The sequence below is a fragment of the Nyctereutes procyonoides genome, unplaced genomic scaffold (genome assembly GCF_905146905.1).
Source record: "Nyctereutes procyonoides isolate TBG_1078 unplaced genomic scaffold, NYPRO_anot_genome, whole genome shotgun sequence".
NCBI classification, from domain to species: Eukaryota; Metazoa; Chordata; class Mammalia; order Carnivora; family Canidae; genus Nyctereutes; species Nyctereutes procyonoides.
Window position 1 is genome coordinate 54,432,191 of NW_026575046.1, and position 27,950 is coordinate 54,460,140.

Here is a 27,950-nt window from a genome sequence, read left to right on the forward strand (position 1 = left end):
AAAAATAAAATAGACCAAGCCAACTCTAAGTGGCCGACACTGTCCTGTAACAACATCTCCATTATGAGTTGGCATTCCAGAGGGGCGCTGGACGTGTCAGAAATAATTTCACGAGTGGTAGGAGAGCTCCTGGGCCGGCGGAAAGGGGGGCGACCCGCAGAGGGAGTGGGTTCATCCTTCTCAGCGAGGGAATGTGCCCTCAGGGCTCGAGGGGCAAGAGGCCCAGTTCTATCAGGGTATTCCTGCAGGAGGGAGCCGGCTTCTCTCCACTGTCAGGTAAGCCTCTGTGTACCGCAGGCCCTGGAACGTGTCCCCAGGCACTGAAATGCCTGCCTCTTCTTGGCCCGAGGCCATGGTTGAGTCAGCGGTACTGAGGAGTCCCGGGCACACTCCTGCCACATCTGAAACGTTGCCTGTCCATCCTGTACCCACTGCTTACACAGGCCGTAGTGGCACATATCCCTGTGCCCGCTGTAAGGATGCGGGTTGAAGGTGGAGAAGACAGGGAATCTGCAGGTATTGCCAGGGCACAGGGACACCCACAGAACAAGTGGCCAGCTCTGCCCAATCTGCCGTGGCACACGAGGGTCTGTGTGAGCTGGGGGACAGTCATGATGTAGCAGGTGCTCTTGATGTCACACCCTGGCTCCCTCAGCGCACCGCTGAGGCCACTTGCAGAGGGCGGTCCGTGCTGCCCAAGCTCTTGTCTGGGGCTCTGCTTTGGGGGCACCCAGTCCAAGACACATGAGGAGAGAAATTACAGGTGCAGCACAGGGCACGCAGGTCCCGGGGGTGTGAGGGCCATACCGGAGACTGGTGAGACGTGAGGCTGGGAGGCAGTAGGGGTTCTTCCTGCAGACCAAGGATCTTACTTGATTCTCCCGGGAGTCCTGTGAGGTTGACACATTCTCCTATTTATATCCAGTGATTTTGTTTTTCTGAAATATTTTTAGCAGACCCCTTGCTGCTTAGGTGTGCGGAGACTATCCCCTTGACCCACTTTGGCTGATGGTTGTTTGTGCAACAGTTACCCAGGACAGACCACACACCTGAACAGGGGTGGACGTTACCTCTTCTCCACCCGCTCCCCTCACTCCCCCCACCCCGTGTGCTCTGTGACATCTCCTTGGGTGAGAGGGGTAATGGGAAGGTAACACCCGAGAACAGGGCTGCCTTCCTTCCTACAGAGGGCTCTGGGTGGGCCCTGAGAGGATGGGTGCTGGTGTTCAGGCTCATACGGATCAGGGTTTTTTTTTTTTTAAATTGTTTATTTATTCATGAGAGACAGGCACAGAGAGAGAGGCAGAGACATAGGCAGAGGGAGAAGCAGGCTCCTCGCAGGGAGCCCGATGTGGGACTTGATCCCAGATCCTAGGATCACGCCCTGAGTTGAAAGCAGATGCTCAACCGCTGAGCCACCCAGGTGTCCCCGGATCAGGGTCTTGAATCCCCATAACGAGGGAGAGCCAGACCTGTCCCATCCCTGGATACCAGCGCTAGGGCGGTATCCTCTCCTCACTGTTGTTCCAGTCTCTTCCTCACACTCGTGCTCTCAGGGGCTCTGTGAGCCATCTCTACTCACCCAGCAGCTAAGCAGGGGGGTAGTTCTCATATGTGCACAGTTGCAATTCCCAAATGTATCCCCTGGCTGGCAGCGATGCCACTGCAGAGCAGGCTCTGTGGGCTCAGGATCTCCATCAGCACAAGTGACCAGCATCACTCAGGCCACCGAGGCCCATCTGGGGACCAGAGCAATCTTTCCAAGACACAGATCTGACTCCCGGGCACAGATACATCCGTGGCGTCCTCCTCCCTAAAGTCACCTATGTGGTTACTCCTTAGTGTGGCCCATGAGGCTCCCCTTGGCTGGATCCCTGATGCCTGGCTCCCCTCGATCCCACTCTCCTGTACCCATAAATGCAGACATTTGGCACTGTTTTCAGTCCCTCTCACCCAGGGCTTGGCCACTTTTGGTCCTCGGGCTGAATCCAGATCATTGCCCATTTTTTTTTTTTAAATCTAATTCTAACTAAATATTTTTTTCATAAAGATGTATTGGCACATCCTTTGTTTATGTATTGTCCATGGCTGTTTTCCTGCCCTAACAGCAGAGTTGAGCATTGAGAAAGAGACTTTAGGGTCCATAGAGCCTAAGGTCTTTCATATCTGGTCCTTTATAGGCAGTGCTGCTGGACCCTGCCCTACCTGACTCTGCTCCTTTGTACCTTCATGTCTTTGCATAATGTGACCTCCCCGTAATGCTCCCCATCCTTTATCCTACTAATCCTTCCAGACCAAGCTTTCTGTCCTTCCATCCTCCCCAACCACCCCCGTCCTGTGTCCCCTGAACAGGATTTCACCTTCTAACCTTGCACCTATCTCAACCATGATGCTGACCATGCTGGTTCTCCTACCGAGGTACAGACCTGCCTCTCACTCTAGTTCCTGAAGCAGGCCTAGTTCTTCCTACTTAGGACTCTATCACCTGGTCAGGTTTTTAAGCAAAGTTGGAGGATTGTGGTGTAGGTACTGGACACCACTTGTTGGTGCTGGCACCCTGGATCACCGAAGCCCTCTGCTAGTTTCTCCTCATATCTGAAAATATATCAATGGAAAGGGTTTCACTGCCTTTGTGTTTGCAGATCTCCAACCTCTACCTGTATGACAGTGTCCTGATGTTGGCCAACGCCTTCCACCGGAAGCTGGAGGACCGCAAGTGGCACAGCATGGCCAGCCTGAATTGTATACGCAAGTCCACCAAGCCATGGAATGGAGGACGGTCCATGCTTGACACAATCAAAAAGGTGTGTGCGAGGGAACACCTGCTGGGCTAAGGCTGAAGACAGGCCTTCCGTTGCATATGCACACACACGTTGAGCAGGTGGTCTGAAGCTGAGTTCTCTGTGTGATTATCCCGCAGGCCTGTCCTAGGCCTCTCTCCATGCCACTCTTCCTATTCCAGCATTGAGGGCTGGTGGGCTGGGCTTCATGGATATGCTGCATCATCATCATCATCATCATCATCATCATTATTATTATTATCATCTCTGTTTTTCTACAAGGAGATTGGACTTTAGAGAGGCTAAGTAACCCACCCAAGGTCACAAGTAAGCAAACAATGGAGACAGCTGCCCAGCTCACAGGTGCCACTGTTCCTAAGAGAGGCTGTCTCAGTCAGCAGTGCATGTGCTCATCGCCCAGACCTTAGCTTGTGTGAGCATTTGTGTGTGTGTGAGCATTTGTGTGTGTGCACATGCATTCATTTATGGCGTGTGGCCCACACTGAGGCGTGACACCAAGTTGGAAGGCTGGGTTTGGAGAGCATTGGGCAATCCATAGAAGACTTGTTAGAGTGGATTGGCTTTCAGAGGCTTCAGAAGAGCATTTAGGGGAGTCTATGGTGCTGAGGGCTGTGGTCACGGTCACGATAAATGGTGCGTGGTGTCGTTAGCAGCGAACATATTCTGGTGTTGGTTGAATCTACTGCAGCTGAGGCCGGAGCTGGGCCCCTCCTTGGCCAGTTCGGGCTCCGGGACTCTCCCAGCTTGCAGTCTGTGGGAGACCGAGGCTGGATGACACCCCCACCCTAGGCCTGAGGAGAGAAGGGGCTCCCCACAGGCTCCCTCTGCCACCTGCTCGCAGGGGGCCCACTGAGTGGCCAGAGAGGAGCAGGACTTCCACACCTACCACATCCCATCTGGGCCAGACACCGTGCTTTGTACACATTTCACCCCTTAACCCTTGCAGGCTCTGTGGCGTGGACCTGCTCTAATTAACCCCAGGCTGGAGGTGACAGGCGACGTCTTGCCCCAAGTGGCGCAGCTGGCGGGGCCAGGACTGGAGCTGGTGTGGGCCTCCAGTGCGCACGTTTGCTGCCCTGTAGCTTAGCACCCTGTGACCTCCCTCTTGGCTCTGGCCAAGGGCGCCCCTGGAGCAGATTGCAAGGGAAGACCGTACGCTCCGGGGAGGTGGACACGAAGCCATCATTCTTTGATCTCGTGGCTAGCGTGGTATGTGGCACAGCACAGACGCACTAATCATACTGCCCACGGGAGTGCCAAGGGCAAGCCTTAGGAATCTCCCCTGTGAGCAGAGGTCTGGGCGGCGGGGAGCCTACCCGGGGCTTCAGGACTGCGAGGAGCCCCGGCCTCATCACAGCCTGTCCACTGCTTCCTCAGGACCTCGGCTGTCCTCTTCTTGGCCATCCCTCCTTCCTCTTCTTTGTCGACGGGATTCCATCCCTCACCTCATCCATATTTTCCTAAATGGGTTTTTCTTCTCTCCTGCAGGGCCACATCACTGGTCTCACGGGCGTGATGGAGTTTCGGGAGGATAGCTCAAATCCCTACGTCCAGTTTGAAATCCTGGGCACAACCTACAGTGAGACCTTTGGCAAAGACATGCGGAAGGTGAGCCTCCGCGCACCCACCTGCCTCTCCCCTGGCGGCGGTGACCCCGAGTGGGCTCCGAGCGGGCACTAACCAGCACACGGCGTCCCCTCCCCGTGATGCTGCCGTGCACACTGGTGTTACGGGGCATGGTGTGGAGAGGGCACAGGCGGTTCTGCTAACGCTGTCTCAGTACAGTGGGGCCCTGGCACCACCTGGTCCTGCTGCTAGGCTCTGGGCAGCCAGCCAGTGGCCGAGGCCGAGGCCGGAAGGTGCAACACGTTTTCCCAGAGCGGCTGAAATGCACCCTACCATAGGGCCAGGTGTCACGGTGGCTGAGGCAGGAGTCCGGGCTTGCAGCCAGCGTCCCCCAGATCTAAGACTGAGACAAAGCCACCAGTGAGACAATGGCCATGAGGAGAATGAGAAGCAGGGGGCAGTGGAGCCCAGTGGAGGGAGAAGGGAGAGGCAGACATGCTGCTGCGTAGCTTAGGGTGGGATCGGGCTGTCTTATTTGGTGCTAATGCAAGTGGCAGGCCTGGGATCTCGTTGCCTCTTCCCCTCTCTCCCTGCTGAAGGAGCAAAGACGAGGGTGTGGGGGGAGGCAGCCCTTGCCTGGAGGTGGAACCCCCAAGGTTAAGGGGAGGCTTGTGAAGTCAGGGATCTAATGGGTACAGGGACAGAGAGGTCGCTGCAGCAAGCAGGGGTTGGAACAGCTGTCCTAGAACCCCAGATGTGGCTCCTGTGAGCCAGCATGGAGCCCATGTGGGCTGGCAGGCCTGGCTGCCCGCTGGCTCATGCACACTCCTAGAGTGGACCACATGGAAGGCCCGCGTGTTTGTCGGGGCCTTACCTGCTGGCATACGCTCAGGCGCGGGCTCATGCCACCACACGCACGGAGAGCCTGGCTGGCTGGGGTCCACGTGCAAGGTGGGAACTGGGGAGCTCCGGCCCATCTTCAAACGGAAGGTGAGGTCACAGGATGGTTGTGTAAATCATGGCAGTTCGAATAATTGGTTGTGATGCAGCAGTGACGCTTTGGCACTCGGAGGTTTATTTGTGGCATCGTAAAGCGTGTTGGCCACGACGGTGTGATACCCCGGGGGTGCCAAGGTGAGATGTGTGATGTCGGGGGCATCAGGGATGACGCGTGATATCCGTCAGGGACACCCGGGGGTGTGGGGCTTGGTGCGGGTCATTTGGAACGGCAACAGAAATGGGCTTGTGTTGGGACTCCCAGCCTGGTAGTCAGGGGGCCTCTGAGTCCCCCCATACAAGGGGCTTGCAGAGCATAGCTACCTGCTGAGGTGGCTGTTGCCTCTGCACTTGCGTCCATCCCGCAGGGGTCCCCCCAACCCCAGGCCCTGCCAGCCGGCTCCCTTGCCACCTCCACAGCAGCGTCCCACCGTCATGGGGGGGTTGGCCTTGGGGGTGCCTGCCTGCCAGGGCCTGGGAGCCCGAGAGGCTCTGCACTCCCTGTTCCAGGTGTCCGGGCCTTCCTTCCCCGTTGCCGTGGCAACGCTCCTCCAGGACCCTAAGCCACTGGGAGCTGGAGTCGCTTCATGGGAGGAGCTCCAGAGAGCAATAGGCCCGCCTGTAATTGAGTTGCAAGGGAAGCTGATTTTCAAGTGGGCTTTATTTTAAAACGTATCCTTTTGTCATTTTAAAATCTGACCTTAATAACTGCATATCCCAGTTGTTATCTGTCTGCCTGGCGGCTTATCTTGGTTAAGGGGAAGTTATCTGGAAAGCAGGGAATGGGATTTGCCACAGCAAATGTTGGTTATTCAGGCCCATGGTGCATCCAAGCGAAGTCTGGGAGGTTTCAGGGTGAAGCCAGGCAAGGGGATTGGGACAGAGGATGTCGCCGGTCCAGAGCAGCATTTGAATGCAGGGCTGAGCTCCAGTTGCCGGTAGAAGACGGGGCCGTGCAGGCGAGGGCTGGGAATTGGGGGTGACCTAAATGCGATGTTTAGGGCAGGCCGCAGGATGGAGGGCAGGACTAGGGTCCCGAAGCACCCAAAGGCGATGCAAGGGTCATTCGTCCTAAGGAGGCAGGGGCAACCCCGAGGAAGGCCCTCAGGGGCACGTCCCTGGCTGCGCCCCGTTCCAGATGGCTGGAGGAGCCAATGGGGCTGATGCGTCGATGCTGTCGCGTTGGAGCGGAGTCGGGCTCTCTGTGAAGACGACTTACGTCCCAATATGTGTCTATACCCTGATCGCTTCCTTTCCGTCGACATGTATCTAATTTCTCCGTGTTACGTATCACGGGGTCTATTGTGAGCTATGTAACTTGTCGGTATTGGGTGCGTGCACGTGTGTGTATGCGTGTGCGTGCGTGTCGATGTGGCTGTAAGCATACGTGGGTGCGGAGAAGTCTGCAAACAGCTACAGGGAGACGAGCAAACGGGCCCAACAACAAAAACCAAGTAGCTTCCTTAAGATTAAAACCAAGAGGAACTGTTTAAATTAGGGAGCAAATGGATGTTTTCTTGAAGCAAATGCTCTGGAGGGAAACCTTGGAGGGTGAGTCACCCAGACGTTTTAGATTAAGTGGCACCGAGAGGCTGCGGATTACTCAGCCCCTCCAGAGCGGGGAGGGGTCAGCGATGGCCCTTCGCTGCAGGGTGCTGGACAAACACTAATTAAATTATCTCATCCAGGAAGTGCGTTCTGGTTGAGGGACGCTGGGTGGCAAAATCAAAGGTCTGTATCACCAGCCTGCTGTGCAACTCCAGGCAAAACATCCATCGTCCCCGGGTTCTGCGTGGAGCCGTCTGGCCCCCGTGATCGCCACGCAACCCCGCGGGGGGCAGGCTTTGCTGGCAAGTCGCGTCGGGCTCCCACGGGACTCGGCCCGGCATTTGTCCTGGGGGGACATGCTTGCTGCTGTCACAGCTCCACAGGCCTCTCCTTGGTTTTCTCTGTGTCCAGACAGAGGTCGGCAGTGGGGAGCCCCCGGGCCTACCCAGGCAAACGTCCTTGGCTGATAATGTGAGCTGGGGCAGGGTGCTTGGAAGCCTCCCCAACCCCTGCCCTCGCCCCTGTAGGGAGGTTTCCAAGGGTGGGGGGCGGGCATGGACAGCTGGGCAGCAAGGAAGGGAGCAGGGCACGAACTCAGGAGCATCTGTGAACAAAGGGGCTTTGCAAGCCCGGTGTGTCACTGACCCGGGGCCCTTGTGTCCCTCCTGCCCCCGCCTCTCCTGAGCTCCCGCAGCCGCTTCCCTCCTCCGCTCCTCCGTGTTCTCAGATGGGGCCTGCAGATGCCCGAGCCTCCTGATTGAACCGAGGGGCCATCAGTCGTCATGATGACCCTGATGTGGCCCTTGGCCCTGAGCCCCGTCCTGTGTGCCGCGGGCCCTCGCTTCTGGCAGCGGGGCCCTACCCCTTCCCTGTGTAGCCTACTCCCGACCTCATGAAAGCAGAGGCTTGCAGGCAGGCTTCGAGGATGGCCCTCCACCTTGACGCGCCCCGGACCCCCGCGCCTCACCATCACAAGTGCCCAAGCCTGGGGCCCGAGGCAGGAGGAGGCCTCTGTGTGCCCGGCATATCCACTCTCTATAAAGACCAAGGAGGAGAGTGTGCCGGGCACTTGGGCTCTGGTAGAAAGTTATTCATAATATTTCCTTATTGTAATTTTCATGTCTATAGAATTTGTTGTAATGTTCCCTCTTTCATTGAAATTGTGTTTTTAGGACATTTTTGGTGTGATTAAAGGAGGAAGGAAAACAAGGTTGCCCCCCCTCCCGCCCCCTGCTCTGTAAGCATGACTTGCCTGCAGTATAGCACCAGCCGCGGCCTTGCAGGAACATTGTTCCACGACCTGGTTGCTGAGGATGTCCACCCTGTTCCGTCCTGATGATACTCATGCGGGAGACTCGTTCCCTTGTACTTACGCGGAGTCCCTGCTGTACTGATGTCCCAGAGAAACGGCCAGCCGCCTGGATGAAGGCCCTTTGAACCTCATTTCCCACGGGCGCCTCCACCTGATTCACGGGCTTAGTGGAGGGCAGCCTGTCTCTTTGGCCAGGAGGTGGGGAAGTGGGCGAGAGGCATCAGGGGAGCCTGTGAGTTTGCTCTGGGTGTTGGCATTCCAGGGCGAAGAGCGCTATGCCGAGAGGACAGGCCCGCCTCTGCTCCCTGAGAGAGTGGGATCCAGTTAGAACCAAGAGGCTGAGAAGGAATTTAGTCCAGCGTCTCCAAGCTTTTCTTTACTCCTAGAAAGTCTGTTCCAGCAGAATCGAACTGGAACCCGACACGTCCAACAGCTGTAGAAGCAGACACGTGCTGGTTGCAGTGGGGCGGGGGGCGGACCTGGGATCCAGGGCCCTGGGATCCCGTACCCTCGCCCCCGTCCCGAGTATCTCTGCGGTTTTCTGGGCAGCTCCACGTGGGAGACTGAGGCCCAGAGACTGGGAAGACTCAGTCACACAGCACCAACAAGCACGTGGCTGTGCGGGGGCTGGAAGGCGGGTTTCCCGAGGGCCTCAGAGCCCAGGACCCCCTTGCTCCGCTCAGCCCGCCTCCCACCCCATCCTCCTATCGCCCTACCCTACCTGCCCCCACAAAGCCAGCAGTCAGGCCTCAGAGCCCACCTTCCCGTCGGTGTGGAGCCCGCGGATGTCCCACCAATGCCCTCGGCTCAGCCTCCCAGCAGTGACCCAGAGGGGAGGGCGGCCTTCGTTCTCCTCTGACAGCTCAGGACACTTCTTCTGTCTTCTCTGTCAATGTCCATCTTCATGAAAGCTGTCTTTGGACAGGAATCAAATGCCCTCCTCGACGTCCTATCCCTGGGCAGGCCTTGCGGCTGCTAATTCACAAAGTGCTAATTGCTCATCATGTAGTGCTCATCGCCGTAGGACCCACAGGATGCACAGGTGCGTGGTTAGCATCCTCACCCAGGTCTCCTGCGCCGCCTTACAAACCTTCCCACCTTCTCAGACTCCGGAGCCTGTGGGCGGCGAGGCCAGGGGGGAAGAGGCAGCAGCCAGGAGACGGGATAGCTCTGGTGGTGATGTGGGGGCTGCACTTGGAGCGCAGGTGGGATCCTGTACCCGGTGGCCCCGCAGCCGCTACCAGGAGCCACACGGTGCCCTTGGCGATGAAGAAGGGGAGGTGGGCTGTGGCGGGACTGGGAGTCTCCGGCCTGAGGGGATTGTGCAGTGTCTCTATTAAGCTGCTCTGAGAGAGGCTCCCAGCTGTGCGCAGTGAGTCACAGAAGAGACATAAACTTCAGTCTCTTCGTGGATTAGCATTCTTGCAGCGTATTTCCCGAGTAAAATGTCAACCGTTCCGAACCCTTGTGCAGAACCACTTTCCACGGAGCTGAGAACCAAAACAAACCCTGCTGCTGCATCTGAGCAGAGGGATAAGGAGGAGATACGATTAAGTAGTTCATTTTAAGTGCGTTTATCACTTCATTTTGAAGAGAGCATCAATACATGCTCATTTAGGGCAGAATGATCAGAAAACACAGATAAATGAAAAGAAGAATGTAAAAGTCAGCTGTCATCTCTGAACCAACAAATAAATACCGTTAGCATTTCTGGTGCATTTACCTTCTTTATTATTTTCTTTCTTTTTTTCCCTTGCTCTGTACAGAGAGATACAGAGAGTGATTTGTATATTTATCAAATTGCTATTTATTGTGCGTCCATTTTATATCCTGACTTTCTACTTAAGGCTGTATTGGGAGCATTTTTTTTTTTCATTCTCTCATTCTTTACTGGGATTTTTAATGGAAATACATTCCTCAGCTTACAGGGAGCCGTCACTTATTTTATCTTCCTATATGATGACTGTTTAAGGCATTTATGCCATATTATCATGGAATAAGGTAGTAATGAATATCCAAAATATAGGCAGCTTCCTTGCACTTATATCTCTTTCCTTCTACTTTTTAAGAAGTGGAATTACCAAACCAAGAATAATAATTTTTTTAAAGTTCTTTATATTGTTGACACCTATTTTCAAATTGATTACAGAAAAGTATAATCATTTGCACATAGTCTCTGTTGCATTCTGTGCTCAAAACATTGAGTGACATAGTAAACGTTTTTACTCATTTGGTAGCAGTGTGGAAACATAATATTGATAAATTTGCATCTCTGTGGAATTTCGCATTTAAAAATGTAATCATTGGTCAGTTGCATTTCACATCTTTGTAAACTGCATCTCAGGTCCTTTGCTCTTTTATATCAGGGATGAAGTTTTTTCTTGTCCATTCCTATAACCTGTCTTTCAGAAGGGGGTTGATAGTTATTTGTGTAGAATATTTTGTTCCCATGAATTGTTTGCCTTTGAAGAAAATAATGTCACACAGGGACATTTAACAATTTATGTATTTGCATTTTTTAGAAAGTCATTTCTAATTCTCAAAGTAGATGCTCTTCATCCATACTTTCTTCTAGTATATTTACGGTTTGGTTTTACTTCCGTGTAATCTACCATCTACTTGGGACTGATCTGGGGTAAACTGTGATGTGGTGACCTAGCTTTTACATTTTTCGGTACTGATTTCCTTCCCTTTCTGTCCAGGAACCCTCCCTTTCCCTGTTGACTTGAACGTTGCATCTATCCCGTGCGCTGCCGTATTTCCCAGATCTTGCCATTGATTTTTAAAACATTCTTAGGCCTGTTTCTTTCCTTCTTTGCTCTCCGCTTAAATTTAATCAGTCTATGCACACTTTTAGAACGTACTTGTCTGCAAGGAACAGAATGCTCATCTCGAGTGGATTCAACAAGAAGGAGGACTTATTACCTCACATAAAAAGAGGCCTGGAGCTAGGGTAGCTCCAGAGTTGGCCAAGGCAGACGTTCTGTGCCCAGATCAAAGGCCCAGGTCTTTTTCATCTCCCTACTTGGCAATCCTCAGGGCGTAGTCTGAGCTGTCTTCATGATTTCAGGATGGCTGTGGTAGTTACAGCTGTCCTACCGGAAAGACAGTAGCAAGTAGAAGGAGAGGACTGTTTTCTTTCTGTGTCATTTCCTTTTTTTTTTTTTAAGATTTTATGTATTTATTCATGAGAGACACATAGAGAGAGAGAGGCAGAGACATAGGCAGAGGGAGAAGCAGGCCCCTCACCGGGAGCCCGACGTGGGACTCATCCCAGGTCTCCAGGATCATGCCCTGAGCCGAAGGCTGCACTAAACTGTTGAGCCACCCGGGCTGCCCGTTGTTTCCTTTTATAAATGAGGAGACCTCTCCCAGGAGTTGAGCCTGGCCACCTGTTTTTATAGAATGATGGTCTTACTTTTTTTGTTATTACAGGTGAGGTTTTCCAGCTACATGTGTATGTGACACTGACCTATGGTTTCCCTCTCGGATGCTTTTGTTCAACCCGCGTTAGGCTTGTACGCCCTGCTTAATGTGGGTAGAGAATCGCTTGTAGGGACACAGCTCTTGAGAGCTGGAAATGATTTAACTTGCAAAATTACTTGGGCCAGTTGTTGGGTCTTGGAGCTATTACTTTGCTATCTTGGAAATTCTTTCCTAGTTTCTACATTTCTTTGAGTAATTTTTAGTAATCTGCTTTACAGAAAATCTTGTATAACCCTGGCATTTTCCAATTCATGACTGAAACTCTGTACAGTATTGGCAAATAATTTTAAAAGGATCTATCAGTTGAAATAGGCCTCTTTCCGTTGCTCCTGTTCTGTATTTGTGTTGTCTCTCTTTGTGGCTTGATTAGCTAGACACAAGGTTTTTTATTGATCTTTTTCAAAGAACTAGGTCTGATTTGTTTAATCAATTCTGTTGTATCTTATGTTTCTCTAATTAATTGATTTGTTTTTCTTCCTGTCTCCCTGCTGCCTTGTGTTTGCTTTATTGTTAATTTTTAGACTTATTATAGGAGGTATCTGATGATTTATTCTTTCCAGTTTTGGAATGCTCCCTATTTTATTCTGAATATCGCTGTAGCTGAATCTTAGTGGTTTTTCTAATGTGAACTGACATATAACACTCATACAGAAAAGGGCCTAAAACCTTGAGTAAATCACAGTGTATGTTCCAAAAGTGGATGTACCCACGCAGTCTGCACCCACATCAAGAAACAGGACGTTCTCAGTGACTACAGGGGTCGCCCTTGTGCCCCCTTCCCATCACTACACCCACAGGCAGAAACACTATTGAAGTCCAAAGCACACGCTCCTCACACTTTTGCCTTCTTTTGACCAACATCATGTTTGTGAGATTCACTATTACTGTTGTATATACTTTAGTTCATTCATTCTTACTGTGTTTAAAAATGTAGGTTTTATTATTATTCCGGTATGGTGAGGACAACAGATCCAGAGATGCCTACCGTTGAAAGACAGTTTGTTACAGTTCCTGAGAGGTGGGCACATGCCCCAGCACCACACGGGGCTGCAAGGGGAAGCACCAGGGTCGGTCAGGCCACAGAGGGAGCCGGAGAAAGAGCTTTTATCGTGGTTTTTGTGGGAATGAATAGGTGAGGCCGTGCAAACAGGCTCAGGTCCAGGTAGTTTGAATTGATGTAATGTCAGCGGGCTCTGGAGTTTAGGGGTTGCCCCTAGCTGCCTGCTGGCTCACCCTACGGTGAGGGTGGAGGAGTAGTGGCTCAGAGTGGAGGAGCTCCATGAAGCAGGTATTGGGGTGGGGGTCGGGGGGGGGCAGCAGGCTCTGGATTGGTTAGTCTGCACTAGGAAGGCACACCTGCCAGAGAGTCATTTACTGAATTGGCTAGCCCTGGGAGGAGCAGCCTCTCCTAGGATTAGTGAGACCCTAGGTAGCAAAGCTTCAGAAATACAGTAATGAAGAAGATGTGATTAATATACTCTGCCTTTTATGACTATTTCCCACTCGGTTTATGTGTTACGTTGTTGAAGACACTTGAGTTGTTTGCAGATTTTATCTATTACCAATAGTACTGCTATAAATATTCTTAGATACATCTTTTTGGAGACATATATATGTCTTTCTGTTGGGTATATACCTGAGAGCGGAATTGCTAAGTCAAAAGATAATGTGTATGATTAACAGATACTGCCAAACACTGATCTAAAATACTTGTTATCGGGAGCCAGGGTTGCTCAGTGGTTGGGCATCTGCCTTTAGCTCAGGGCATGACCCTGGGGTCCTGGGATCGAGTCCTGCATTGGGCTCCCTGCAGGGAGCCTGGTTCTCCCTCTGCCTGTGTCTCTGCCTCTCTCTCTCTCTGTGTCTCTTCATGAATGAATGAATGAATAAATAAATACATAAATAAAATCTTTTAAAAATATATAAAATAAAATATATATACTTGTTAACAGTTTACATTCCTAGGTTGGTTCCTAAGAGTTTCCCTGATGCTTCACTGACCCTCAGGGAACTAACATGGGTTGTTAGTCTTTACACATTAGCCATTCTGGTGGGTGGGCAATGGTTTCTCACTGTGGTGATTTCATTTCCATGATGATTGATGATGTTGAGCTCCTTTCCATGTGTTTTTTAGTCATTTGGAGATCTCCTTTGTGAGGTGCCTGTTCAAACAGTCTTCATGCCCTTTTCTTTTTTCAATTTGGCTTTTGGCCTTTTCCTTAGTGATTTGTAGGTGAACTAGATATATGTCCTTTACAAATATGTATTGGAATTGTTTTCACATGCTGTTCCTTGCCTCTCTAATGCTCTTCAATGCCATCTTTTAATGCATAGAAATTCTTAATTTTAATGCAGTTCAATTTATCCAATATACTATTTTTTTTTCCTATTTGTGTACTGCATTTGGTGGGCTGTTTAAAAAATGCGAACCTATTTAAGAACATAGAGCTGTCATCCTATATTTTCTTTTAAATATGTTCTTGTCTTAAACTGCTCATTTTTATCTGCATTACATCTGGAATTGATCTCTGTGCAATGTGTGTTTCAAAGCTAGATGCATTAAAAAAAATACAGATACTTGATTGGCCCAGTACCATTTATTGAAAGAATAAACTCTTTCCTACTGCTTTGCCATATTACTTTTCTCAGAGGTCAGGTAACTGTATATTGTGAGTCTGGTTATGGACATTCTCTTCCATTTCATTTGGTCATTTGCATGTGTATCAGTATCATACTGTTCTAATAATTAAAGTTTTTTTTTTTTTAAAGAGCATGTAAGCTGGGGGCGGGGGGCAGAGGCAGAAAGAGAGAGAATTTTAAGCAGGATCCATACCGAGCAGTGAGCCCAATGCAGGGCTCAATTCCATAACCCTGAGATCATGACCTGAGATGAAATCAAGAGTTGGACACATAACTGACTGAACCACCCAGGCGCCCCAATAATCATAGTTTTATAATAGCTCTTGAGGGGTGATAGTGTAAGTCCTCTAGCTTTCTTCTTTTTTTCAAGATAGACTTGATTATATGTGGCCCTTTGCATTTCCTCAGACATTTTAAAATTAGATTTTTATTTTCTGAGAAAAATTTAGGATATTGATTGAGATTGCCTGGACTCTAGATCAACTTAGGGAGAATTGACACCTGACCAACATTGAGTAACATACTCTGCCCCTCGATTCATTTAGCTCTTCTTGAATTTCTCTCAGGAAAGCTTTGTAGTTTTAACTGCAGAGATCTTCAATAAATTTTGCTTGATTTTTCCCCATATATTAATATTTGTGGTTATCTTATAGATAGTATACATTCAAATTTGTTTTCCTGCTGGTTTGTTGCGTGTATGTAGAAATGTTATGGGTTTTGTGTATTAAACTTACTTTTGGTAAACCAGTCACTGATTTATTCTAATAGTTTGCCTGTAGATTCTTAAGAATTTCTATTTATATAGTCACATCATGTATTCAAAATGCGAGTGATTTTTTCTTTACCATTTTTATGACTTTTATTCCTTTCTCTTTCCTTATTGCATTACTTAGGGTATTTAGTTCAAGTTGAATTAATGGAGTGATAGTGGGCATTCTTATTCTGTTCTTCATCTCAGAGGACAGCTTTTTATAATCCACAATTTTACATTATGTTTGCTACATATTTTTAGTAGCTGCCTATTTTAAGATTGAGAAAATTCAGGACACCTGGGTGGTTCAGCGGTTGAGCGTCTGCCTTTGGTTCAGGTTGTGATCCTGGGTCCAGGGATTGAGTCCCGCATTGGGCTCCCCACAGGGAGCCTGCTTCTCCCTCTGTTTGTGTCTCTGCTTCTCTCTCTGTGTCTCTCATGATGAATAAATGGAATCTTAAAAATATTGTGAACATTCCCCTGAGTTCTTGGCTTGCTAACAGTTTTGTCAAGAAGGCATATTAATCCCGTCAAAGTCTCTTTTACATCTATCAAGATAATTATATAATTTATATTTTCACTTTTTCCTGTAAATATGGTTAAGTTACATTGACTGATTTTTTTTTTACCTTTTTCATGCTGCTTATTATTTCTCTTTTCTATACCAGTTCTATACCTTGCTGTTTTGATGCTTATTATTTTATAATATGTTCCATTATTTGGAAAGGTTGGTACCATCTGATTTCTCTTTCTTTTCAGAATATTCTCCTTTACATTAAGCTTTTATGTTGAGATTAACATAATTCCCATTCAGTTATAAGAAATAATAGAGATCCAGCGATCTAGTATGCCCTTATTGAGTTTCCCCCAGTGGTGATGCCCTGTAATACTTATGTACAATAACATAAACAGGATATTGATATTGATACAGGTTATGAATCTGATTCAGTTTTAGATTTCCTCAGTTCCATTTGTACTTGTGCACGTGTGTGTGTGTGTGTGTGTGTGTGTGTTTGCTCTGGGCATTACTATATACATGTGTGACTTATGATATGTCTACTCATATCACCATTTTGTCATATCAAGTGATGTCTGGGAATCTTACTTTCATTTAGGTCCTTTTTCCTTCTTCACTTTTAACTATTATTGTCTTGCATATCAGATGGTATTATAATTTATCTTTTAATCATCAAATATGATTTATAAAACTCACGAGGAGGACAGCCTATTGCATATACTCATATCTATGCTCTTTTTGCTCTTCTTACATATTTCTGATGCTCCAAAAACTAATTTATCCTTTCCTTTCTGTTTAATAAACTTCCTTTGGCAATCTTTAAGGATCTGCTAGCCACACGTTCTTTTAGTTTTCCTTCATCTGATCATGTCTTTATTTCCTTTTCATCCCTGAAAGATAGTTTTGCCAGATATAGAATTTGTGGAGGAGAGTCCTCTTTTCCCTCTGGAGAAGTGAGAAGTGGAGAAATGTTGTGCCATTTCCTACTGGCCTCCATGGTTTCAGATGAGGAATTCACATGTCATGTCACTTGACTTTCTTCTGCATAGCTTCTCTCTGGATGCTTTAAAGATTTTATTTTTCATCTTTAGTTTTCAGAAGTTTTATCATGATGCCTCTTGATATGGATTTCTTTGAATTTATCCTGTTTGCAGTTCCTATGTTTTTGACTCAGGTTTATATGTCTTTTGTGAAATTCAGGAAATTGCTAACAATACTCTCTCAGCCCCCACTCTTTCTTTTCTCCTTCCAGGATTCCACTGGAATGAAATTTAGGTTTTTTTTGTCCTCCAAGTCCCTAGCTGAGGTCCTATTCATCCCTTTTTCAGTCTATTTTCTCTCTGCTGCTCATGTTGGGTTCATTTCATTGCTCTGTTCTCCAGTTGCGGATTGTATTTCCTGTCATTTAAATTCTATGATTGATTCCATCCAGTGGCTTTTAAATTTTTGTTATCATATTTTTTCCAGTGGCATGGCTTCCTTTTCATTCTATTTTATACTCTTTTTGCTGAGATTTTCTACCTTTTTTTTTTGCATTTGTTTCAAGAGAATTTGTAATTGCTTGTTGCAGCATTTTTTATGATGACATTTAAAATCCTTATCAGATAATTCTAACATCTGATCATCTTAGTCTTAGCACTAGTTGCTTTTTCTCAACCAAATTGTGATTTTTGCTGGTCCTTGGCATGATGGGTGATTTATTTATTATATTCTGAACATTGTGGTAATTATCTTAGGAGGCTATGTTCTATTTAAATCTTTTTTATTTTATTAGGGAGTTACCCTCTTTAGTTTTGGCACACAAGTCTGTCCTACTTTTCTCTGCTGGGCTTCCAATGATTACTTAATTTTAAGGGCTGATATTGTTTTGTTCTGCTTTTGGTGTTTATCTGGTGCTTTGGGGGCTTCTTTTGTTTCCTCTTCATGCTGCCTGGGGAGAGCGAATGAGTTTCTCTAGGATGGGTCACCTGGTACCTCTTGTCCAAGGAAGGGAGTCTCTGGCCTATGAAGGTGAGGACCACTTCCCAGGCTAGACATTTGTGGTGGGATCATCCTGTCTTTGAGGAATGGAAGACACTTCTCTGGCTGAGCCTTGATTATTGTGGCAGGATTCACCCTGTTAATGCTGTCAGGGGAGGTGGGGATTCTCAGGCCAATGGGGACAAAGAGGCCTCATGGATTGGGCACTGGTGGAATCACCCCTGTTGGTTTTGCCCAACTGCCCAAGTAGTTCGTGGTGGGTTAGGGGAGGTGCAGGCTGACACGGAAGGGAAGGATTTCCTAGGCTGTGCCATTTGTTGCCGGAAGAACTTCTAAAGGATTTCCCTGTCAGGTGCTTCTGGGCTGGGCTGGCTGGGGAAGAATGAACCTCCTCAGGCTACCTCTTGTGGCTATGTTGGGAGTTCCCAATTCTAGGCCTGAGAGGCTTTCTTCTGGTGTTTGGGGACCAAAAGGCACTCTGCCACTGTGTGCTTCCAGTCCTGAGTTCCCTAGCCCATTTTTGTCCTCCTCTCCCTATCTTAACAAGGTCTCCTTTGGTTGCCTCTTGCATCATGTCCAGGGATTCCAATTGTACTTATTTTACTATGATTTGTTATTCTTTTCAATGGCTTCTTGATATGTTTGGTTATGTAATTTATTTTTGTTTTTCTTCTTTTCATTTATAGCTACTGATATCCTTTTCAATATAGTATAATTCTAGACTTTTGATTGGTGCCGTTTTGTCTATTTACATTCTAAGAAATGGCTAATCTATTTGGGCTTATGGCCATCATTTCCAATTTATTTTCTATTTGATCTACATGCTTCATATTCTTTTTTCTTTTTTTGCCTTGACATTGTTTATTTTTATTTTTTTAATGTGGTTTATTTTTTAAAAATTACTTTATTTTCTCTCTCATAACTGTTGAATCTACATGTATTTTAAAACCCTACAGGTTATTACTATTCAGTTTGAACAATCAATATTTTTATATTAGACACAGATAAGTGCTTCCTTCTATTTTCTGGAAGAGATTGTATAAAGTAGTGATTATTTCTTCCTGAAGTCTTTGGTGGATTTCATCTAGGAAATCATCTATGCCTGAAATTTTCTTTTTTGAAAGTTTTTTTTTTTTTAAGATTTTATTTATTATTCATGAGCGACACACACACACACAGAGGAAGAGACACAGGCAGAGGGAGAAGCAGGCTCCATGCAGGAGCCCGAAGTGGGACTCAATCCTGGGACTCCGGGGTCACACCCTGAGCTAAAGGCAGATGCTCAACCACTGAGACACCCAGGCGTCTCTTGAAAGGCTTTTAATGACAATTTTTATGCATTGAATATATATTAGGGATATTCTGGTTATCTATCTCTTTATGAGTAAATTATGATACTTTATGTCTTTCAAGAAACTGGTGCTTATCATTTAAGTTGTTTAATTTATGAGCATATAATTATTTATAATATTTACTTATTGTTTTAGAATCTGTAGTGATGTCTCATTTTCATGGAGGATATTGGTCATTTGTGTCATTATTTCTTGATCAGTCTGACTAGTTTTATCAATTTTTTTAAAAGATTCTATTTATTTATTCATGAGAGACACAGAGAGAAAGAGAGGCAGAGATATAGGCAGAGGGAGAAGCAGGCACCATGCAGGGAGCCTGAGGGGGGACTCGATCCCAGGTCTCCAGGATCACACCCTGGGCCGACAGCAGTGCTAAACTGCTAAGCCACTGGAGCTGCCCTAGTTTTAGCAATCTTATTGATATTTTTCGAAAGCTAGGTTTTAGTTTCATTTATTTCTCTCTATTGTTTTTCCTGTTTCTAAATTTAATGACTTTCTCTTATCTATATTATTTCCCTTCTTTTGTTTGTTTTGGGTTTAATTTCCTTTTTTTCTCTAAGGTGGAAACTTAGGTTACTTATTTTATCTCTTAAGTCTTTCTCTATATAAACTTTTAATGCTATACATTTCTCTGTAAGCACTGCTTTGGCTACATTCCATAAAATTTGAGAGGTTTTACCATTATCCACCTATTTATTTTCAGTCTGTTTAGTATTTATGTTTAAATTCTGAGTTCTATAGGGAGTTCATACTCCCTACTTTTTGTCTAACCTGTTGATATCTGCTATTAAATCGAAGTTTCAGACCACTACCATTTTAGGTAATTATTGACAGAGTTAGATTTATGTCTACAAGTTTGTTAATTGTTTTATTCTCTTTTTATCTTGGTATTTTGTGCTCCCTTTCTTGCCTTCCTTTAGATTACACATTTGAATACTTGTAATGTTCCATTTTAGTTTATTTATTTGATTTTAGGGGTTATCTCTTTATATCAATATTTTAGGACCTTATTTAGGGCTATATTTATCTATATGTCTGTCTCTATATCTGTCCGCATTTCGTAGTATACCTTGAGCTAATATTGTATTATGCTACATAAAAGGTAACATGGAGGTTCTTATAACTCTCTCAGCTTATCTTTACTTTGTGTTATAGGTGTCATATATATCTACATACATCTCTCATATAATAAAATGGTTTTTAAAATTTCAGCAGTCATACATATTTGAAAGTACTTCCGGTGGGGAAAAAAGTCTTTAGATATTTACCATTTATCCTAGTCTCCTTCCCCCCAAAGATCCATGTTGCCCTTTGAAACCGTCTTCCTTTTAGCCTGAAACAATTCCTTTAGCATTATTTGTAGTGCAGGTCTGCTGGCAAAAAATTCTCCTGGTTTCCCTTGTTCTGAGAAGATCTTAATTCTTCTATATTCCTGAAGGATATTTTAACTTTGTATAGAATTCTAAGTTGATGGTTTTTTATCCTGGCCTCTCTATTCTCTGAGAGCAATCTATGGTCATCCCAATCCTAGTTCCCCTGTGTGTAATGTGCTATTTTCTTCTGGCTGCTTTCAAATTTTTTTCTTTGGTTTTCAGCAACTTAGTTAAGATGCATCGAAGCATAGTTTTCTTTGTGTACATGCCTTTTTAAAAAGACTTTATTTATTCATGAAAGACACGGAGAGAAGGCAGAGGCAGAGACACAGGCAGAGGGAAAAGCAGGCTCCCCACAGGGAGCCCAATGTGGGACTGGATCCCAGGACTCTGGGATCAAGCCCTGAGCCAAAGGCAGACACTCAACCACTGAGCCACCCAGGCATTCCTATGTAAATGCTTTTAAGAGTTCATGGAGTGTCTTGCATTTGTAAATGTATATCTTTTAACAATACTGAGAAATTGTCTGTATTTATTACTTTAAATAGTTTGTGTGTGTTGTGAGAAAACCTTTTTCTTTTCTTCTGGTGTTCCAATGGCACATATATCCATAATAGTATTTATATTGTCTAGTAGGTTCCTGGCCTCTTTCATTTTCAAAATTTACTGTACCTATTTGTTTTTCAGACTGCATAATTTTTGTTTGTTCAGGTTCACTGAATCTAGAGCAGTGATGGATTTCCATGCTGCCCTTAGATACCACTGCTATCACCCAAACACTGATGATAACAAGGCCCCCCTTAGGGGTAGAATGGAGGGAGAACAGTGGGGAGAGAAATATAAATAAAAATAAATAAATAAATAAATAAATAAATAAATAAATAAATAAATAAATTTATCCACATGCATATATATGCGATTAATACAACATACACCTCTATCTGTGTCTAGTCCACATCTTTGTCTATGTCTGTACAGAGAGAGAGAGAGAGGGAGAGAGGAAACTCATCTGTGTACAGTTTGCTTTTCTACATTTTGACATTTTGCCTACACTTTTTTGTCACCCATTAGAATCCTCAGGTGATTGTTTTCTGCATTTTACCCAGAAATTAGAGTTCCATCAAGCAGGAGCTATGAGGTATAGCCACCATTACAGAACTGGAACTCCAGTTATAGGTCTTTTAATAAATTAAGAGAAGAAAGTAAAAAAAATAAAAGTGCTTCTAACTACTTCAACTGTACAAGAGGGCTTCTACAACTACTTTATTTCATGACCATTATCACAGGGTATCTCACCATCATTTTTTGAAATATTTTCACTGGGTATCAAATTCAGGTTTTCAGTTATTTTAAAAAATACTTTATAAATGTAATTTCATTATCTCCTGTCTACCTTGATTTTATTTTGATAAGACAGTCATCAATCTTATTGTTGTACCTTTCCAGGGAGTGTATATGTATATATATATATGTATATACATATACACTCCCTGTGTATATATATATATATTTTTTTCAAGGTGCCTTTAAGATTTTCTCTGTCTTTGATTTTCAGAAGTTTGAGTATAATATGTCTAGATAGGTATACACTACCTAGGGTAGGTATACCCCCTTTATCCTTTTTCCCCCCTCCTTTCCCCTCCCTCCTTTATCCTGCTGTATTTGTTGAGTCAATGGTTTAATGTATTTCATTAGATTTGGTAAATTCTCAGCCATTATTTCTTTTAATATTGCTTGTGACACTTTCTCTCCCTTTTTCAGACAATTAAACATTTATGAGGCATGTTTAACAAGAACCCATGTCTTTTGTACTATATTTTCCCCATTTTTCCACTCTCTGAGCTTCATTTGAATATTGGGTATAAACATATCTTTGAGTTAACTAGTCCCATCTTCTCTTGGGCCCTGTTTTTACACTGATTCAGTGAATATCTAATTTTACATTTTTATTTTACAGTTCATGACTGTCTTTATAATTCTTTTTTATGGGTTTAAATTATGCGTGTAAAAATTTCAACTTTATATCCAGATTTTTCTCATTTCTTTTGTTTTTCTTAACATACAGATGTGACCTAGATGTATTATTCATTTTCAAATCTTGGTCTGTTTTCTGCAACATTCATGTACTAAAGATTTAATTTTATTGGCTGTTTTATCTCTTGATTATCATTATTTTTAAAAAAATTAAACAAGTATAACAGTAACATGTTTGATCCTCAACTGTGGGAGGAGATAGGCTGTAGGATCTGGCTTATATTATGTTTTTCTGATGACTGTGAAATGCTGTGCTCAAACACATCTGAGTTATTAACAAACCATCTTGATACTCTTGAGGATTGGTTTTAGAACTGGTTACAGTAATTCTATTGTAGGTCTTTCCCTCACTCTTAGGACTGGATTCTTACACTTAGGACCTTGCCTCCTGGGGTCTCAATTGAAAGTGAATGGTATTCATCAAGCTATTGAAACTCAAGCTTTTAGTCTACAGTTTGACATGTCTCTAGCATTCTCCATCCTCCAAAATATCTACTCATTTCTCCATTCTCCTAGTGGGTCAGTCACATCCTCTTAGATTCTTTGCAAGCTAGACACACATCTGAGGAGTCATCTAAAAACTTCTGTATAATTTTTACAGAGATTTTTTTTTACCTTTCCTCTTCATCTCCTTTCCCTCTTGTAACACACTTCAGAGTTTTGTTTCACCTCGATACCACACACTGTCCCCTCCACCTAGTGGGACTGCCCTTCCTTGCTCTTGTTTGATTTCCATCCAAAATGAACCAAAACTGTCTTCAGGTGAGAAGATCTGGCGTGACTATCAGGCTTTTTCTTCTCAGGGTTTTTTCATGATCTCAAATGCAGTCTTGTATTGGTTGATATATAAAGGCCTCAAAACAGTTATTTTATACATTTGAATAAGTTTTATAATTGCTTACTGTGGTCAGTTCTGTCATTTTTAAAAATATTTGATTTATTTATTCATGAGAGACTGAGAGAGAGGCAGAGACACACAGAGGGAGGAGCAGGCTCCCTGTGGGGACCCGATGTGGGACTCGATCCCAGGATCGAGTGGGACTGTGATCCCAGGGGTCACAACCTGAGCCTAAGGCAGACACTCAACAGCTGAGTCACCTGGGTGCTCCAAGTTCCATTATTTTTATGATCCTTTCACATATGATTCTGCCCCCTATCACATCTTGGCACATTATTCAATTTAAATAGTTTTGAGATTTCAAACGAGGGTATTATGTTGTAAATATTCTCCTAGAACTTAACTTTTAAGTTCAACATAATGTTAATAATCTTTGTTAATTGTAGCCAAGTTGTTTACTTTTTAGGGATATATAATATTTTATTTTCTGAGGACATGATTTATTTATTTTCCTGAACATGGACACTTGATTTATTTCTGGTTGTTTTTTTCCATTTTATAAATGTTACTGTTATGAACATTATTTGGCATATGTGTGCTTATGTACAAGAGTTTTCCTTGACCGTGTACAGCCATGGAATTGCTGGGTTGTGAACAATCAACCTAAAAATCAATTTATAATAATGGTTTGTTTTCCAAAGTGGTTGTATTAGTTTATACTGCCAGCAATGTATATGATATTCCATTGATCCACATCTTTTTCACCCTTTACTATTTTTTTTATTTATTTTTGCCAGTCAAGACAGTATAAAATGGGGCCATATTTTGATCTCGGTTTGTATATTCCTGATCACTGTGAAGATTGATCGTCTCATCCCATGTTTATTGAGCATATGTTTTTCCTGTTAATGTTTACTCCTCATTTTTTCTGTTTATTATTGATTATTGGATTATTTCTGATTGTCTCATGATTAAGTATCTCATTCTTCAGAGTTCTTCAGTTGTTCCTGGAGCTTATACTTTTTGGCTTTAAGTCATGCAGTTACCATCTATGATTTATATCAGGGTTTTTTCCCCTCCATCTCTTCCTCTGTTTTAAAAGAATTATATATTTATTTTAGAGAGAGTGAGCATGACTAGAAGGTCAGAGGAAGAGGAAGAGAGAATCTCATACAGACTCCATGCTGAGCATGGATCCCAATGTGGAGCTGATTCCCCAACTATGAAATCATGACCTGAGCTGAAGCCAAGAGTCAGGCATGCTTAACTGATTGAGCCGCCCAGTTGCCCCATTTTTCCTCTATCTCTTCAAGATATCTTTAAAATAATAAATTCTTTTTTTAAAGATTTTATTTATTTATTCATGAGAGACACACACATACACACACACAGAGAGAGAGAGAGGCAGAGACACAGGCAGAGGGAGAAGCAGGCTCCACGCAGGAAGCCCGATATGGGACTTGATCCCAGGTCTCCAGGATCATGCCCTGGGCCAAAGGCGGTGCTAAACTGCTGAGCCACCCGGGCTGCCCCCTAAAATAATAAATTCTTAAGAAGATTGATTTCACTTTGCTATCAAAATTAACATCTTTTTAGATTTATTTGTTTATTTTAGAGAGAAAGAAAGAGTATGCAAGTGTAAGAGAGGGGAGGGGCAGAGGGAGAAGGAAAGTGAGTCTCAAGCAGACTCCGTGCTGAGTGTGGGGCAGACATAGGGCTTGATCTCACAACCCTGAGATTATTACCTGAGTTGAAACCAAGAGGCTGATGCTTAACCAGCTGTGTCACCCAAGTGCCCCTAAAATTAGTACTTTTTGTCTAAATCTAAGGTAAGATATTTTCTTATATTTTCTAGCAAAAGCTTTTAAAATAAATTTTGTTGAGATATAATCTGCAAACAATAATGTGCACCCATTTTAACTGCACAATTAGATGAATGATGATAAATGTGTTCACTACTCTGTTTAAAGGGTAGGACAGTTCCATGGCCCTTTGACTTCAGTGCCCCCTCTGTTGTATGCAAATGATGATCTCATATCTGTCACTATAGATTTGTTATATCTCTTCTGGAACATGTAAGTAAAGTGCATAGTCATCTTTTTTTTTTTTTAGAGGTTAATGATTTAATAGTCATCTTTTGTATCAACTTTCTTTACTTGGCTTAATGTTTTTAAGTTTCTCTATGTTTTTTTTTTTTAACATTTTATTTATTTATCTGAGAGAGAGGTGGGGGAGAGAGCGCATGAGAGGGGGAGGGGAAGAGGGAGAAGCAGACTCTCTGCTAAGTAGGGAGCTGGGTACCGGACTTGATCCCAGGACCCTGAGATCATGACCCAAGCCAAGGGCAGATGCTTAACTGACCCAGCCTCCCAGGGACCCCTCCTATGTTGTTCTGTTCATGAGTAGTTTGTTCCTTGTTATTGATGAATTGCATTCTATCATATGAATATTAGCACAATTTAATGGACAGTTGGAGTCTTTCCAACTCTGGATCATGAATACAGGTACTGAGAACATTCACATACAATTCGTTATGTGGATGTGAACTTACGCTTTTATTTCTCTTGGGTAAATAACTAGGGTTATGACAATTGTGTGTCTAGCTTTATAAGAAATTTCCAGAGTATTTTCCAAATTGACTATACCAGCAATACCACCAGCAATGTGTGAAAGTTCTCGTTGCTCCACTTTTGCCAAAACTTGGTATAGCTATTAAATTTTTATCATTCTAGAGGCTGTGCAGTGGTATCTCTGTGTTTTCAAATTCCTCTTCTGTATTGGCTAATGATTTTGAGCACCATTTTATTTACTTTCCTAAAGTGTCCTTTTCTGAAGTGCGTATTCAATCTTTTGCCCATTTAGAACATTGGATTGCTTATCTTCTTTTGTTGGGTTGTATGATTTCTTTAATATTCTGGATACCAGTCATTTATTGAAGATATATATTAATAGTTTTTCCAGTCCATAGTTTGCTTTTTTATTTCCTTAATGGTGTTCTTTAAAAGGCTGTTTTTAATAGTTATGCAATCCAGTTTATCTTTTTTTAAAATGGCCATCGCCTTTTGTTTCCTTTATATATAAAAATTCTTTACCTACACAAAGCTACAAATACTGCCCCCTACATTTCCTTCTAGAAGATTTGTAGTTTTAGATTTTGCTTTTTTGTCTGTGATCCTTTTGTGAATTATTGTTTTGCATATGATGTGAGCTACGCATCAAAGTTTTTATTTACAAATGGTACCTAACAGTTGAAAAACTACCTTAATGAGTTACTTTGGCATCTCTGTTGGAAATCAATTGAGCACGTATATGGGACATTTTTTCTGGACTCTCTTCTGTTTCATTTTTTCTATGCATCTGTCCTTATGCTAATAACCACATTTTATTACTGAAACTTTATGGTAAATCTTGAAATTAGGTAATAAAAATTCTCTACTTTTGTTCTCCTCAGTAAAAATTATTTTTTCTGTTTTACGTCCTTTAAATTTTTAGAATCACAGGGGAGTCTGGATGGCTCAGTTGGTTGAGCATCTGACTCTTGCTTTTGGCTTAGGTTGTGATCTCAGGGTTATGGGTTAGAGCTCAGTGTGGGATCCTCTCTCTCCCTCTCCCGTTGCCCCTCCCCCCTGCTCATGCATTCTTTCTCTCTCTCTTAAAAAAATAAAAATAAAAAATAAAATAAAAAAGTTTTTAGAATCACATAATTTCTTCAGAATTATATCGTTAATTTCTCAAAATACCTACTGGGATATTTTGGAAGATTGTCAAATCTTTTGACCCCTATGGGGTTTATTAAACATCTTAACAATATTGAGTATATTTCCTCTATGAACATAGCAGATCTTTCCATTAATTTAGGTTTTATTTCATTTCTTTCAGCAATATTGTGTAGTTTTTAATGTATAGGTCTTACACATATTTTATTTAACTTGTCATTATGTATTCTATGTGTTGTACAGTTTCAAATGTTATGTTTAAATTTCACTTTTTTAGTTGATAATTGCCGGTATGTAGAAATACACTAGATGTTTACATATTGACATTGTACCCAATGATCTTAGTAAAACTACATCTTAGATCTAGTAGTTTTTTCCTAGATTTCTATATACATGACCAAAAAAGACAATCAACTTCTTTCTACCTCCCTTCTTCCTCCCACTTCTCTTTTTCCTCTCTTTTTTTCTTTGTTTCTTTCCTTTTACACCTCTAATAAGATGTTGAAAAGACATGGCGAGAGTAGATATCCTTTCTTTGTCTTGGTCTCAGTGGGGAAATGTTCAGACTCTTCTCAGTAAGTATGATGTGAAATGAAAGGTTTTTTTGAGCATAAGCTCTTATCCAGTTCCTACTTTTTAAAATTTCTTTAGTAATTATTGGTGTATTCAGAATTCTTATTTCTTCTAGTGTCACTTTTGGTTGTTTCAATCTCAAAATTGTTTGTTTTGGTTTTACATTTCATTTAGGCTTTCAAACTTATTGGTGTATTTTATTTTTAACATTTCTTCACTATTTTTATCTCTGTAGAATCTGTACTGGTGTTCCCTCCTTTACTCCTTATATCAGTAATTTATTGTTTATTTCATTTTCTTTCTCCCTTTGATCAGTCCAAAAGGGTTTTATCAATTTTCATTGACATTTTCAAGAACTAATTTATGACCTCGCTATTTTTTCCCATTTTTTCTATTTCCTTTATTTCCCTTTTTAATGTTTTCTTATTTCTACCTACTTTGTTTCAATTTGTTCTTCTTTTTATCTC

The 27,950-nt window shown here is 43.7% G+C and overlaps 1 protein-coding gene across 2 annotated transcripts in view; it reads left to right on the forward strand.

Annotated features, from left to right (window-relative positions):
• The window catches only part of GRID1 (glutamate ionotropic receptor delta type subunit 1), a 634,358-nt gene that overhangs the window by 427,975 nt on the left and 178,433 nt on the right, over nt 1-27,950 (forward strand). For both annotated transcript variants that reach the window (XM_055325891.1, XM_055325892.1), the window contains exons 7-8: nt 2,643-2,804; nt 4,290-4,409. In XM_055325891.1, the coding sequence (XP_055181866.1) occupies nt 2,643-2,804; nt 4,290-4,409 (282 nt within the window). The remainder of the gene's footprint in view (nt 1-2,642; nt 2,805-4,289; nt 4,410-27,950) is intronic.